The sequence below is a fragment of the Helianthus annuus genome, chromosome 9 (assembly GCF_002127325.2).
Source record: "Helianthus annuus cultivar XRQ/B chromosome 9, HanXRQr2.0-SUNRISE, whole genome shotgun sequence".
NCBI classification, from domain to species: domain Eukaryota; kingdom Viridiplantae; phylum Streptophyta; class Magnoliopsida; order Asterales; family Asteraceae; genus Helianthus; species Helianthus annuus.
Window position 1 is genome coordinate 169,208,275 of NC_035441.2, and position 12,793 is coordinate 169,221,067.

The window sequence follows — 12,793 nt, forward strand, 5'->3', positions numbered from 1 at the left end:
CGGGTCAAACGTTATCATTTTTATCTCAAAATCCAGAATGTATTTAGTATACCCATATTATACAAGTATTCAAACTTGTCGGGTCTAAATCACATTCTATCCGGTCATTCGCTTAATCGTGCGCTTGAACCGTATCGTCCTTAAAACTAACCGGTCTAAGCTTAGGCTTAAATAAAGACCCGTTAGGAATCTAATAGGTTATTATAAACCTCTGTTCCAGAATAGGAGAACCAGTAAAAGCTATCTGTACTTGCTTGGTGGTATACGGCTGAGATTGAATTTATATTTAGCTCAGGTAAATACATTTTGACTTATTTTCCCTATACGGGCTTGGGGTACGGTATATAGAATACCGCTTGATCGAGCGTTCAAATCTTGCACCCCTGGGTATGCATTTGGAATAGTTTGTCCGACTCGTTTAAACAGTCTTGTTTTACTTTAAGCATTTGGGGGGTTATTGACCGTGTCCCGGATATCCTTGGCATTATCTTACGAGATGGCCACGACCAGAGCACGGGGTGTAGGCGTACACCCGTCGTGTATAACTCTTTAATGTGGTGTGTCTACTAATCTTTAACCCGGACAGAAGATCCCGGGCTACCAAACGTACGAGTAGCATGTAATTCGTTCACAAGTTTATACTGCATAATTATCCCAAGTTATAAAAATGTTTTATGCCATGTGCATTTAAATAAATTTTCAATCATTTTCAAAATGAGTCAGTTAACTTGTATTTACCAGTGTAAACTGACGTATTTTCCCAAAAGGTTAAGTGCAGGTACTACACGTACTAGGCTGGTTGTCTCCTAGAGCGTCCACAATAGTCTCGCAAGCTCGGACGACAATAACTGTTGAACAATTATCTTATTTTATTTGATCCGCCTGTGGATCCGTTTCAACTACATATGATATTTATTATTACATTTTATTTAAAGTCGAAATGAATCTATTCTGCTTCCGCTGTGCATTATTATATTGTGTTGTTTGTCTATGATGACGCCAACCACGTCACCTTACCCCACACCGGGCCCACCGGTGACACGTGGAGATCGGGGTGTGACAGATAAATAGAAGGATTTCAGCACTTTTGGAAGACAAGATTCAATTGCTTGTGTATGCAGGAGAATATGATCTTATTTGCAACTGGCTCGGTAAGTTGATTCTTCCATTAGGAAAACGAATCCAACCGTTTTACGATTAACTTAAATAATCGAATAAAATGCAGGGAATTCGAGATGGGTTCATGTCATGTCATGGTCTGATCAGAAAGATTTTATTTCAGCTTCAAATGTTTCGTTTATAGTCGACGGAAAAGAAACTGGCATTTTAAAGAATCATGGCCCTTTGACTCTGTACATTGTGTCACGAGCGTGCTTTTAGAAGCTGGATCTGCAGTTGATGATAATCCATATGTGTCAACGTCTTTCATTGTAATTGATGCGTTTGACATTCCGAAGTACGGCTATGATCCCATCAGAAAGATGTTTTCCAGTAAGTTTTCTGCTTGGGGTTGCAAATATCACATTTTTGCTGATTTATAATTAAATTATAACGGTCGAAGGTCAATAAACCAGAAATTTAGGTGATATAGTAGTTAACATGACCAGCCAATTTTATTACAAAAGTTACATGGGTTTTGGGGATATAAGGTTACAAGATAAAAGGACATACTGGGAAGTAAAGATTGATTATGGGTATAATCTGTTTGACCATCGATGTCAAACATGTGTTACAAATATGAAAAATGGATATTAATTGAATGAAACTTGTCATTTATATGTCTTTCATTTAATGTAGGCACACATGGAGACTTTCAATTCATGGTGATGCTTCTGCAAAAGCTCGGTTGTATAGAGATAGGTTTCTATGGTTGTGTCAGAGACTAAGAGACTATTGGGGATTCCGCAATTTTCTAGCCCTTCATTTAACAGCGAATTATTCGGACTTGGGAGTTGTGAGGTTCTCTCTCTCTCGCTCGTATATATTGTTGCAAATGAACCTATTATAAATGTATTATTGATTCATTTGTTATGTATATATCTCAAATTAATCGCTTGTCGGACGAACTAGCAATTGCATGGATACGATTTTAAGTAAGTCATGATTCATTTTTCATATACTATTGTTATACTTAAATATCTATTGATTAAATCATTAAATAACCTTATTATGCATGTAAACAGAGCAGAGACATCTGGTCATTTGGAATCACGGCGCTCGAGCTTGCTCATGGCCATGCACCTTTTTCAAAATATCCACCAATGAAAGTAATTAAATATCTATTGACAAAATTGTAATATTCATATAATAAATTGCGAAAAGGGTTAATAAATAAACGTTTAATATAACATCACCTCGTTCATCTCACCCTGCAGGTGTTGCTTATGACTCTACAAAATGCACCGCCAGGTCTTGACTATGAACGGGATAAAAAGTTTTCAAAGGTTTATGTCAGGCCACAAGAAATAAATTTGAAATTCGCTAAATTTCTATGCTAACTTTTAGTTTTTCTTTTCTTTTTTAGTCTTTTAAAGATATGCTTGCTGCTTGCTTAGTGAAAGACCCAAAAAAAACGTCCCTCTTCCGAGAAGCTTCTGAAGCACCCGTTTTTTAGACATGCAAAAACCACTGATTATCTAGAGCGTTCCATACTTGATGGTCTTTCTCCGTTAGGTGATCGTTTTAGGATGCTAAAGGTGGACTACTAATCTCAATCGTTGACTTCTGTTATCATTAATCGTGTTCTGATTATGAGTTTCCTCTTTTTACTATCTTTTTTTAGGCCAAAGAAGTAGATCTTCTTGTACAGAACAAAGAATTATACGGAGATAAGGAACAATTATCACAGGTGATAGTGCTGGAATCATTTACTCATTTTCAAATGCCGATTATTTTGCAGAATATCTGATCATATTTTTTTATATTTGCAATATGCAGCAAGAGTATATAAAAGGAATTAGTGCCTGGAATTTTAACTTGGAGGACATAAAGAATCAAGCTGCACTTGTATGTATATAAATTATAAAGTTGTAACATGAAACGTTTGGTTTTCCACTTTAACCTGATTCCTTTATGGCAGATCAAGGAATATGACGAAATTTCAAATCTAGAAGAACCAAAAACTTCAAACCAACAAAATGGGATCAATGATAATTATTCAGATGCTAAATCTCAAGATACAGCTGATGAAATTGTTAACTTGGAGAGTTCATTTGCATCGTTTCCTACTCCGTCTCTTCAAGCACTTAAGTAAGATTATACGTTTTTACTTTTTTAGTATCTTGATTCACATTTGTGAGTAAAAGAAACGAATAGTAACGTTGTACATTAATACAGGGGATGTTTTGATATTTGTGAAGATGATGTGGCAACTGTCAGCCCAACTGAACAACCCCCTGTACAGCTGTCAATGAAAGCTAGCGACCAAGAAACCGATAAAGACAACGACATTAAGCACCTTGGACGAATTAAATCTTTACAAAAAACAAGTATCCCCGGACCAAGAAAATATATGAGCGGTTCACTGCTACCGGATAATGTTAGTTCTCCTAAAAAGTTAATGAGCAACGGTGAAAGGTAATTACTTTCCAAAATAAATAATTCTGAAACATATCTGGGTATTAATTAATATTAAAATGACTATGAAGCGACCTTCACCAACTGAAGTTTCAAGTGGAACGTAGTAGCAGTGGCCCAATACAACATATTCAGAGGAATAGTTTGACCAACTCTTTGTCAGGTAAGTCTTCATTCATTTGTCTTATTCTTTTTCTTAGAAATTGATATCTTCACCTGAGTTGAAGGCGTTATTTTCCCTTGATGAGTTCAGGCTTCCTTCATGGCTGGAAGGAATGCAAGTGTTTAATCAAATTTTCTATTTTTAATTTTCTTCATTGAAATAATTGTAATAATAATCTAATAATTTTGATTTTATCTATTAAAGGTGCATGGGTGAATATCTTCCCACTTAGGAGGAGATGCTTGAATCACAGGTTAGCATAAATCTCCTATATTCACTGGTCAACACTTTTTACTCTTCTTATTTACTTTTATGATTTTTTTTCTTATACAAATAACAGATGCTGTCTCAACAATCGAAGTTAGAAGGAAATTTATTACAGCAGTGGCTCTTCCCTTTGGAAGACCACTAAATAGTTACTTAAAAACTTTTGTATTCTCAAAGCCTTCATCTACAATTAACTAGTTACTTATAAACATTTGTAAAGTGTACTCATTCATACCCAAAATAGCGATATTTACATGTTAAAAGGATTGTTGATTCAAGCTCATAAGAGAAAGATGTTTTAGAGTCGCAAACAGCTGATGTGAGTGCATGTGAAAAGTTATCCTAAGAAGCTGGCTCGATCTTGAAACGGCTTAAGGTGGTTGGAACGTATGTCGAAAACAAGAAGCAAGTTTTAGTGACACTATAATTTTCTGTGATATTAATCGGGATACCCGCCGCAACGCGCGGTCATTCCAACTATTATATAACACGTATATATGATTTTTTAACGTTTTAGGTTTAAATTATGTTCTCGGCCTATATTCTCGACTCCGCTGCAACGCGCGGGTTTCCCACTAGTAGTAATAACATAGTAAAGAGTATTTTGTAATCAACTATTGTTGGGATTGAACCCTAACAGAGGAACAGATAATGTAAAGCCAAAACCGGATCCCATCAGTGGACACTTAATAAGCAGCAGTTTACTCTAATCTCTCCCCTTGACAGTGGTTATCTAATAGCTGATGGATGTTAAGTGCTGCTCAACTACAACAACTGATAAACCAAACTCTAATGATTATCTAACAACTGCTGAAGACAAACTTTGTTGCTCTGTCTACTGCTGTATCCTAAGTACTGCTGAAGACTCAAGCACTGCCCTCTCAAAGACTGATCACCTTTGAAGAAAGCACTGAAGACTCAACATCTGTGCTAAGGCTACAACAATGGAACGTGAAGCAGTAGTTTCCTTATGTTTTGTATTTTAGTGATTATCAGATGTTACATAACAGTAGTTTGTATAGAACAGTATTTATAGTTTGTTAGGTCGTTAGATGTCACTATCATGGTGACGTCAGCTGAAGCATATCAGTAGTTTGGTTTGCCTATAAGTATGACAGTACTCTGTACTGTTACACTTGATCGTTTTGAGTGAGTTTTTCTCCTCAATTCATCCTTTCATCTTGTGCAACCAACTCTGGTGTATCAGGCTGAGGGGAGTTTAGATTGTAAGCCTGCACTGTAATCTTTTGCTTTTATGTAAATCTTTTGACTCAATGAAAAGCAATTGTTTATCAATCTACACTTTCTTTTGTTTGTGTTTACAAAGTTTGCTACTCATTTCCGCTGCATTTATTCGTTTTATGCAAACAAACACAATCACAGACAGCCTCAGATCCTAACAATTGGTATCAGAGCTTGGACAGTCAAATTTGATCTTACAATCAATTTGACATAACAGTTCAGCTCAAAATTCATTGATGCTAAGGTTGGTTGTATCCAGTTGAAAAACAGAGTAACGAGTGAATCATGGTTAAATGAATATTCAAATACTCTGAAAATCAACCAAGATGTCATATGACACACACAAATCTCACACAACAAGCGTTTTCATACATATGTCACTCATAGTTTTCAGATCTGTAAAATGTCTGATAAATTATGGGATCGTTTGATTTTTTCAAAATTGATTTCAATTGTTGTGTTGATTTTTGTGATGTTTAGTCAAAATTTCTCATGTGTTCAAAGGCAGGTTGAGAACCTTCAAAAGGACCAATCAATTTTGTCCAAAACACATTGAGAAAATAAGGTGTCAAATCAGTCCTAATCATAAGTAATGTGAAATTTGAAATAAAACATGATCAAACATGGTCAGATCTCTCAAAACATTGCTTCAAAATGATTATGGACAAAGTATGTTCAAAATATAATCTCCTAGTGAGTATTTCTGAACATATGAATAAACAGGGTATAAAGGGTAAAGGAAAATGAACAAATCTTAAAGTGTGGCTATCTCAAACTTTTGAAATCAAAAGCAAAAGAGTATAAGCATAAAACACTCTTGAGGTTCAAATTAGATCATCAGTGGTCATTGTGCAACTGTGTGCATTCATCAATACAGGAATTGTTCTGGTAACAATAGCATCTTCAGTGATGGTGCTTAAAAGGAATTTACAATCAATTGTCAAGAAATTGACCCAAACAATGGTCAAAATAACTTGAGAATGATATGATCATGAATTTACTGAGAAATTATCGGATCCTTTTGATTATTTTCAAAACTTCCTTTGGTTTTTGTTAAGGTGTTTGCCTCTAAAATAAAAACCAGATATATTTCATTCCTTTATGAAATATATTCTGCTCTTTTACTCTTTTTTAATAGTAAAAGCTCATCTCTGGTCAGGATGTAATTTCCTTATTTTTGTGAGAAATTACTTTCCTTAAATCTGGTCAAAAGGAAATGACATACATACCAAGGTCAGGTTGAGCTCAAGTTAGGTTTTCACTGATCATAAATTGATTGTAAATTGACTTAGACTACTGAGATACTCATGCTCTAGTTCAGGTAATTAGACACAAAATGAGCAGCTCATGTAGAAATGTTTTCATCATCTAGGATGCTAAACCATTGTCTAAATAATAGACACTTGGCAAAACCTAGAACAAAAATTCCTGTAAACAACTGCTGGCAATTTAATCTTGATAATTTACATCTAAAATGTATTTTGTTAAGAATAGCATTTCAAATGCTCAAACAGATGTTAGATAAGATACTGTGCTTTCACAAAGCAAAATCAAGTTCTACATCTGAACAAGCAGATGCTAACATTTTTGTCAATTGTTGAAACACTGCTGCACTATCAGTTGTTGAGACAAAAAATCTTCATTATTCTACCACTGTTGTATCTAAAATGCTGTTGTGCTTTAACATTTGCTCTCTAAAGTCTGTCCACTGCTAAAGTGTCAACCTCTGCTCTTCAAAAACACTGATGATTAAAATCATTGTTTCATCCACTGATACATCCACTATTTCATTTTATTACCGTTGTAACTACTGATACTTGCTCCATCAGTAGTTGTCAAAACAACTGTCCTCCATTATTTACCATTCCATCAGATGTTTGACACGTGGTCAGTTTTTTAGCCTTCAGATCAAAAATAACGGCTGCCACATCAGCAATCACTTTTTCCCTAAATAAAACCCTGATTAAATCCAAACAGGGTTTTACTGTCGAATTGAATTCCAAAAGTTCTCTTCTCATAGCAGTTTCCCTCTCATAGCTCCAAAAACTTCTTCGATCTTCTTCATCCAAAATGACGAAACCAAAATCGAAATCAAAAACAAAACCATCATCTTCCTCCACACCAGCAGATGCCAACCAAATGGCCGCTGAAACACCGGAGATTCGCTACAAAGCTCCACACAACTATGTAGGTATACTCACAAAACATACCGATAACCACACTTTCGACTCCATCCTTGACATCCTTTCTGCATCAAAGTACAAAACTTTGATAACAGCAGACGCTCCTATTTACCTTGATACCCAGAGAGAGTTCTGGAAAAATGCCACCCTTGAAAAACAAGGAGATATCATCGCCGCCATCAACTCCTCGATACAGGGTAAGAAGGTAAACATCTCACCAAAATCCATCTCTGAAACCTTTAAACTTGATGATTTAAATGGAAAAACCTCTTTTACAAAAGACGAGTTGGTAAAGGATTTCAGGAAAAGGGGATATGCAGAACAACCAAACAGGGACACCCTACAAAAGGGTTACTTCCCTTCTGCACCTAGATTTTTATTCCACACACTGCTCATGTGTGTTTCAAATAAAACAACGTCCTTCAATGAGATACCAACAAAAATCCAATGCCTGGGGTATGCAATTTTGAACAATGAAAACTATAACTACTCCCAGGAAATATTTGATGATTTGGTAAAGAACGTTGATAATAAGGCATTTCTGCTCTTTCCGAGGTTTCTAAGTTACTATTTTGAACAAAAATTTGTCGAGAAAGAGGCAGAAGTGCCCAAACAAGGTGTCTCATTCAAAATAAACTGTTTAACAATAGAAACTTTTTCAAGAATGATGGCACCAATAAAATTAAAAACAAAAGAGGCAGAGCAGATTTTAGAAACTGCCACTGACCCTCAAGAAACCACTGCTGAGCCCACTGCTCCAGGTGATCAGAGTAGCACACCCACTGCTCTGAAACCCACACCTGCCACCACCAAAAAGACCAAAAGAAAACCATCCAGAAAACCCACCAAACCCAAAACAAAGGCAACTCTGGAAGATGAGATCCCAGAGCAACTGCCAGTGACAACACAAAAGTCACCAGAAACCACTGCTGCTACTTCCTCACAGCAGTTGGTAGAAAGATCTCAACCCTAGCCTCAAACTCCTCTAGCATCCTCACAAAAGGATCAAGTTGTAAGCACAGGGACACCACAATATGAAGCTCTAGGTCCACTCGGATCTATCTTCCACAGTCCTGATCCCAAGGACATGTCTCTTTCTACACCCATACCCTCATCAATAATATTGCCACAATCAATAATACCCATGTTGCATGTAGTTGATATGGCACAGACAAAAAACAGTTCCTCTCTATCACCCATTACTGAGAGTATACCTCCATATGTGACTGGGTCTGATGCACTTACCTATGTTATCCCAGCAACAGCTGAGGAGGTTACACCCCCTGAGTTACAAGTAACTCTCGGTGGTAGTTCAAGTGGAGCAGCAACTACAACTGATGGATCAACAGATCTTCAGTTGGACAGTTGTTACATAACTAAGACTCCCTTGAAGGCAATTTCTTCCATGGCAACATCGGTAACCACCAGTGAGTTATCTTTAACTGCTGGTAACATCAAAGGATTATCGAGTGCCGAAGAAAGAAGTCCCCAGTACCAAGAAAAAGGGGCATCAATGGATGACTTTTGGGCTACAGCTCCTAAGTCACACATTGATACAACCACTGCTGGTGGGGATTCAGATGTTCCTGTTAACTCAAGTGATGATTCAAAATACAATGAATTGACGGCCAGAGTTGAAAATCTAGAATCTTCGGTTGCCGAAATAAAAGATATGGTGCAGCAGCTGTTAGAAGCTCAAATAGCCCAATCTTCTGCTCCTCCTGCTCAAGCACCTGCTCCACAAGCACTTGCTGCAAATGAGCTTTGGAATATCTTCCAACCCATGCTTGAACAACAGCAACAAATGGCTGATAAAAAGCATGCTCTTCAAGTAAAAATGCTGACCAACATGGTGGAATCTCGGTTCAAAGACACTCAAGCAGACATCAAGGCTATAAAGGCCGGCATACAACAGAATGCTCAAAGTGAGAAAGGTCCATCTACCATTTTCTTCATGGATACACCCCTGGCAGATAATGCCAAAAAGGGGGAGAAAATCAGGTTGAAAAAGAAAGGTATAGATGATGGGATGCACATTGAACCTGAGAAACCCAAATCCTCAAAAACTTCAACAGCTGATACAACAGTAGTTACAAAAACTGCTGTCAGTAGCCAAATAGCTACCATCTCATCAACACACGCACCTCCAACACACAAAACTACTGTTTCAACACACACCACCACAACTACTGCTCCACCACCATCATCATCTGTGTCTATAACACAAAAACCACCACTATCATCATCTACAATCATATCACCACCACTGCCTCCTGCCATAAAGCAGAAGACAGCAGATGTTACAACATCTGTTGTAATGACAACAGTGGTTGAAACACAAGTTGTTTCAACTACTGTCAGTCAGTCACAGTCACAAACCACTGATCCACCCAAAACATCATCAGCCTCCCCTCCATTAAAAAGGAGAAGGGTTTTCATTCCTGATGATGAGTCACCACCACCATCACATCCTCCATCCCCTGCTCAAAAGCAGAAGACATCTGTTGACACATCAGCAGTTGTAATGACAACAGCAGTTGAGACACCAGTTGTTTCAACAGTTGTTAGTCAACCATCCACCACTGCTCTACCCTTTCCTATATCACAACTAAAGCTCCTCAGTAGAAAAAGGAAGCCAATACCTGCCAATGAGGGAACACATGATCCTAATGCTGCAAAATATCCTCTAGAAATTGAAGCTCTCAAAAATGAGATGAGGCAATTCTATACAGAAGAAGATCCTTCAAAAAGAAGATTCTCCTCACTCATAGCCTACATGCCACCAAAGGATATGGATGATTATCTCAAAATAAAGGCAAGGCAAGCTAAAGTAAAAGCTAAGGTTGACAGTGAAAAGGAAAGTCTAAGCGAAATAGGCATTGCTAAAAGACTGGAGTTCTACCTTGCAAAGGTAAAGCAGATAGAAGAATTTGCCCAAGAGCTAGAAAAGGAAAAGGCTGATCAAAAGAAGAGATTGAGAGAACAACTTCTAGCCTTCATCATGAAAGAAAAGTTCTATTCTGCTGAAGAATCCCAGTTTAAAGAATGGCCTTTAGTAGCCTTGAAGCATGAGGCTGAAAGGATCCAAAGAATCAAAAATAATCCTTCAAAGAAGAAAACTGCTCCAAACTGGAGTAAGTACAAAAGACTCGTTGCTGATCTCACTGCTGAATATAAAGGAAAGAAAAAGGAGTTAGTGGATGCTAAGATGGTGACCTCAGCTGAAGCATATCAGTAGTTTGGTTTGCCTATAAGTATGACAGTACTCTGTACTGTTACACTTGATCGTTTTGAGTGAGTTTTTCTCCTCAATTCATCTTTTCATCTTGTGCAACCAACTCTGGTGTATCAGGCTGAGGGGAGTTTAGATTGTAAGCCTGCACTGTAATCTTTTGCTTTTATGTAAATCTTTTGACTCAATGAAAAGCAATTGTTTATCAATCTACACTTTCTTTTGTTTGTGTTTACAAAGTTTGCTGCTCATTTCCGCTGCACTTATTCGTTTTATGCAAACAAACACAATCACAGACAGCCTCAGATCCTAACAACTATTATTGCTGTATTGATTTAAAAACTATATGTAAAACTTATATGTAAAAATATTTAAGGTTAACCGGTAAATAAAATACTTTTCTCTATTATCATTTTTTTTCAAAAACAATGATTGTAATTAGATAAATATTTAAAAGTCTAAATCAAACACAGAAAAAAGTTTGTAGGTTTGAAGCTACTAATTTTATTTTTCTTGTTTTACAAATGAAGGGAATAAAAATTAGGGCTGGCAAATCATGTCTTATTGGGTTTAACAGGTCTCTAACGACGCGTGTAACACAAGTATTAAACATGAATACAACTTGTTTAACTACTTTATATCTCACGTTTATAACACAGTCTTACGGTTTGTGTACCAAGAAGAAGAAATAATGGATCATAACCTCATAATTATATTTATTTTTAAAAAGTAAAAAAAAAAATCATGTGTATTTTTTCAGTAAACAAGTCTAATCTTGTCTTAGCCATAATAAAAATCCCCCCACTCACACCTTGAAAACATGGTTTAGAGAAAAATAAGTTATTCAAAGAAATGGGTGACTAAACAAGATCTGAACTATAGAATATTTTTATATGGTTTTTTAATATATCATATATATTTTAAGTTAATATAATAAGATATCAAATAATTAAAAAGTTCATTTTTGAAAGTGTTAAAAGCTAGTAGTTGGCCCGCCCGCGTTGCGGGGCGATGGCCGATTAAGTCTTAATCAATTAAAAAAACACTACGATAATTTTGTTAGGAAAAAACTAAAACGATGATAAGACCGTAATTTTCGGCACACGGCAAAACTGCAATTTTTCAGGACTAATGAGCGAGTGTTAGGTAGCTCTTTGACACCGAAAAAAATAAACGGAGTCAAACAATTAAAACATAAAACTTTTATAGTTTGGCTAAAAAAACTAAAACGATGGGAAAAACGTAATTTTTAACTGAGGTCGAAATCATATTTTTCATTCAGGAATAAAATCGTAAATTAAATGGATAAATGGGGGAGTACCAAGCAGCTGCCGGCATGACTGTAATTTTTATTGGGGGCAAAATTGTATTTTAGCCAGGAAATCAAAGAAAAACGATGGAGAAAATGTAAATTTAAGTTGATGGCAAAATCGTAACTTGGCTGTGAGGAAAAAAACCTAATGGCAAAAGTGTAAATTTAAACGGGGTAAAATCGCAAATTTGAACCGATGGCAAAATTGGAATTCTTAGCGGGGAGAAAAGCGTAAATTTATTTTTAAGTTGGGGTAAAAACATAATTTTGAACTTATGGCAAAATCATAATTTTAAGGGGAAAAAACTAATGGCAAAACTGTAAATTTAAACGGGTCAAAATCGTAAATTTGAACCGCGAGCAAAATTGAAATTTTTAGCTGGGAGCAAAAGCGTAAATTTATTTTTTAGTGGAGGGTAAAATCATAATTTTGAACTGATGGTAAAATCGTAAATTTAAAGCAGGATAAAATTCTAAATTTGTTGAGACAATAGGGGAGTACCAAACAGCTGCCTGGCACTATTCCCTTTACCACTCACATGAGCAAATAGATAGGCAGCACCACAAATTTCACCCAATAGGTGAAATGTACTATTACCGCTACTTGACTTTGTATATGTTGAAACAGCTACTTGACTAGGGATGGCAAAAAAAGCCCAAGCCCGACGGGTATACCCAAAACCCGAAACATGCGGGCCGGGTATACCCGAAGCCCAATGGGTATGGGCCCGGTACGGGCTTAAAAAAAGTAAAAAACCGGGTACGGGTACGGGTATGGGATTTAGTGATACCCGCCCGATACCCGGCCCATTTACCCG

At 36.6% G+C, this 12,793-nt stretch overlaps 1 protein-coding gene and 1 long non-coding RNA gene across 2 annotated transcripts; both read left to right on the top strand.

Moving 5' to 3' along the window:
* The first annotated feature begins 1,062 nt into the window (after positions 1-1,062).
* Positions 1,063-1,879, top strand: LOC110874931. The gene is made up of 3 exons (XR_002556356.2): positions 1,063-1,151; positions 1,226-1,491; positions 1,798-1,879. It is a non-coding gene; the product is annotated as an uncharacterized LOC110874931 (long non-coding RNA).
* A 681-nt stretch (positions 1,880-2,560) lies between these two features.
* LOC110876730 lies at positions 2,561-4,023 on the top strand. The gene is made up of 7 exons (XM_022124891.2): positions 2,561-2,696; positions 2,783-2,848; positions 2,938-3,006; positions 3,080-3,249; positions 3,337-3,576; positions 3,648-3,739; positions 3,944-4,023. The coding sequence occupies exons 1-7, from the start codon at positions 2,688-2,690 to the stop codon at positions 4,000-4,002; spliced, it is 705 nt and encodes a 234-aa protein (XP_021980583.2). The 5' UTR covers positions 2,561-2,687; the 3' UTR covers positions 4,003-4,023.
* The last annotated feature ends 8,770 nt before the right edge of the window (positions 4,024-12,793 follow it).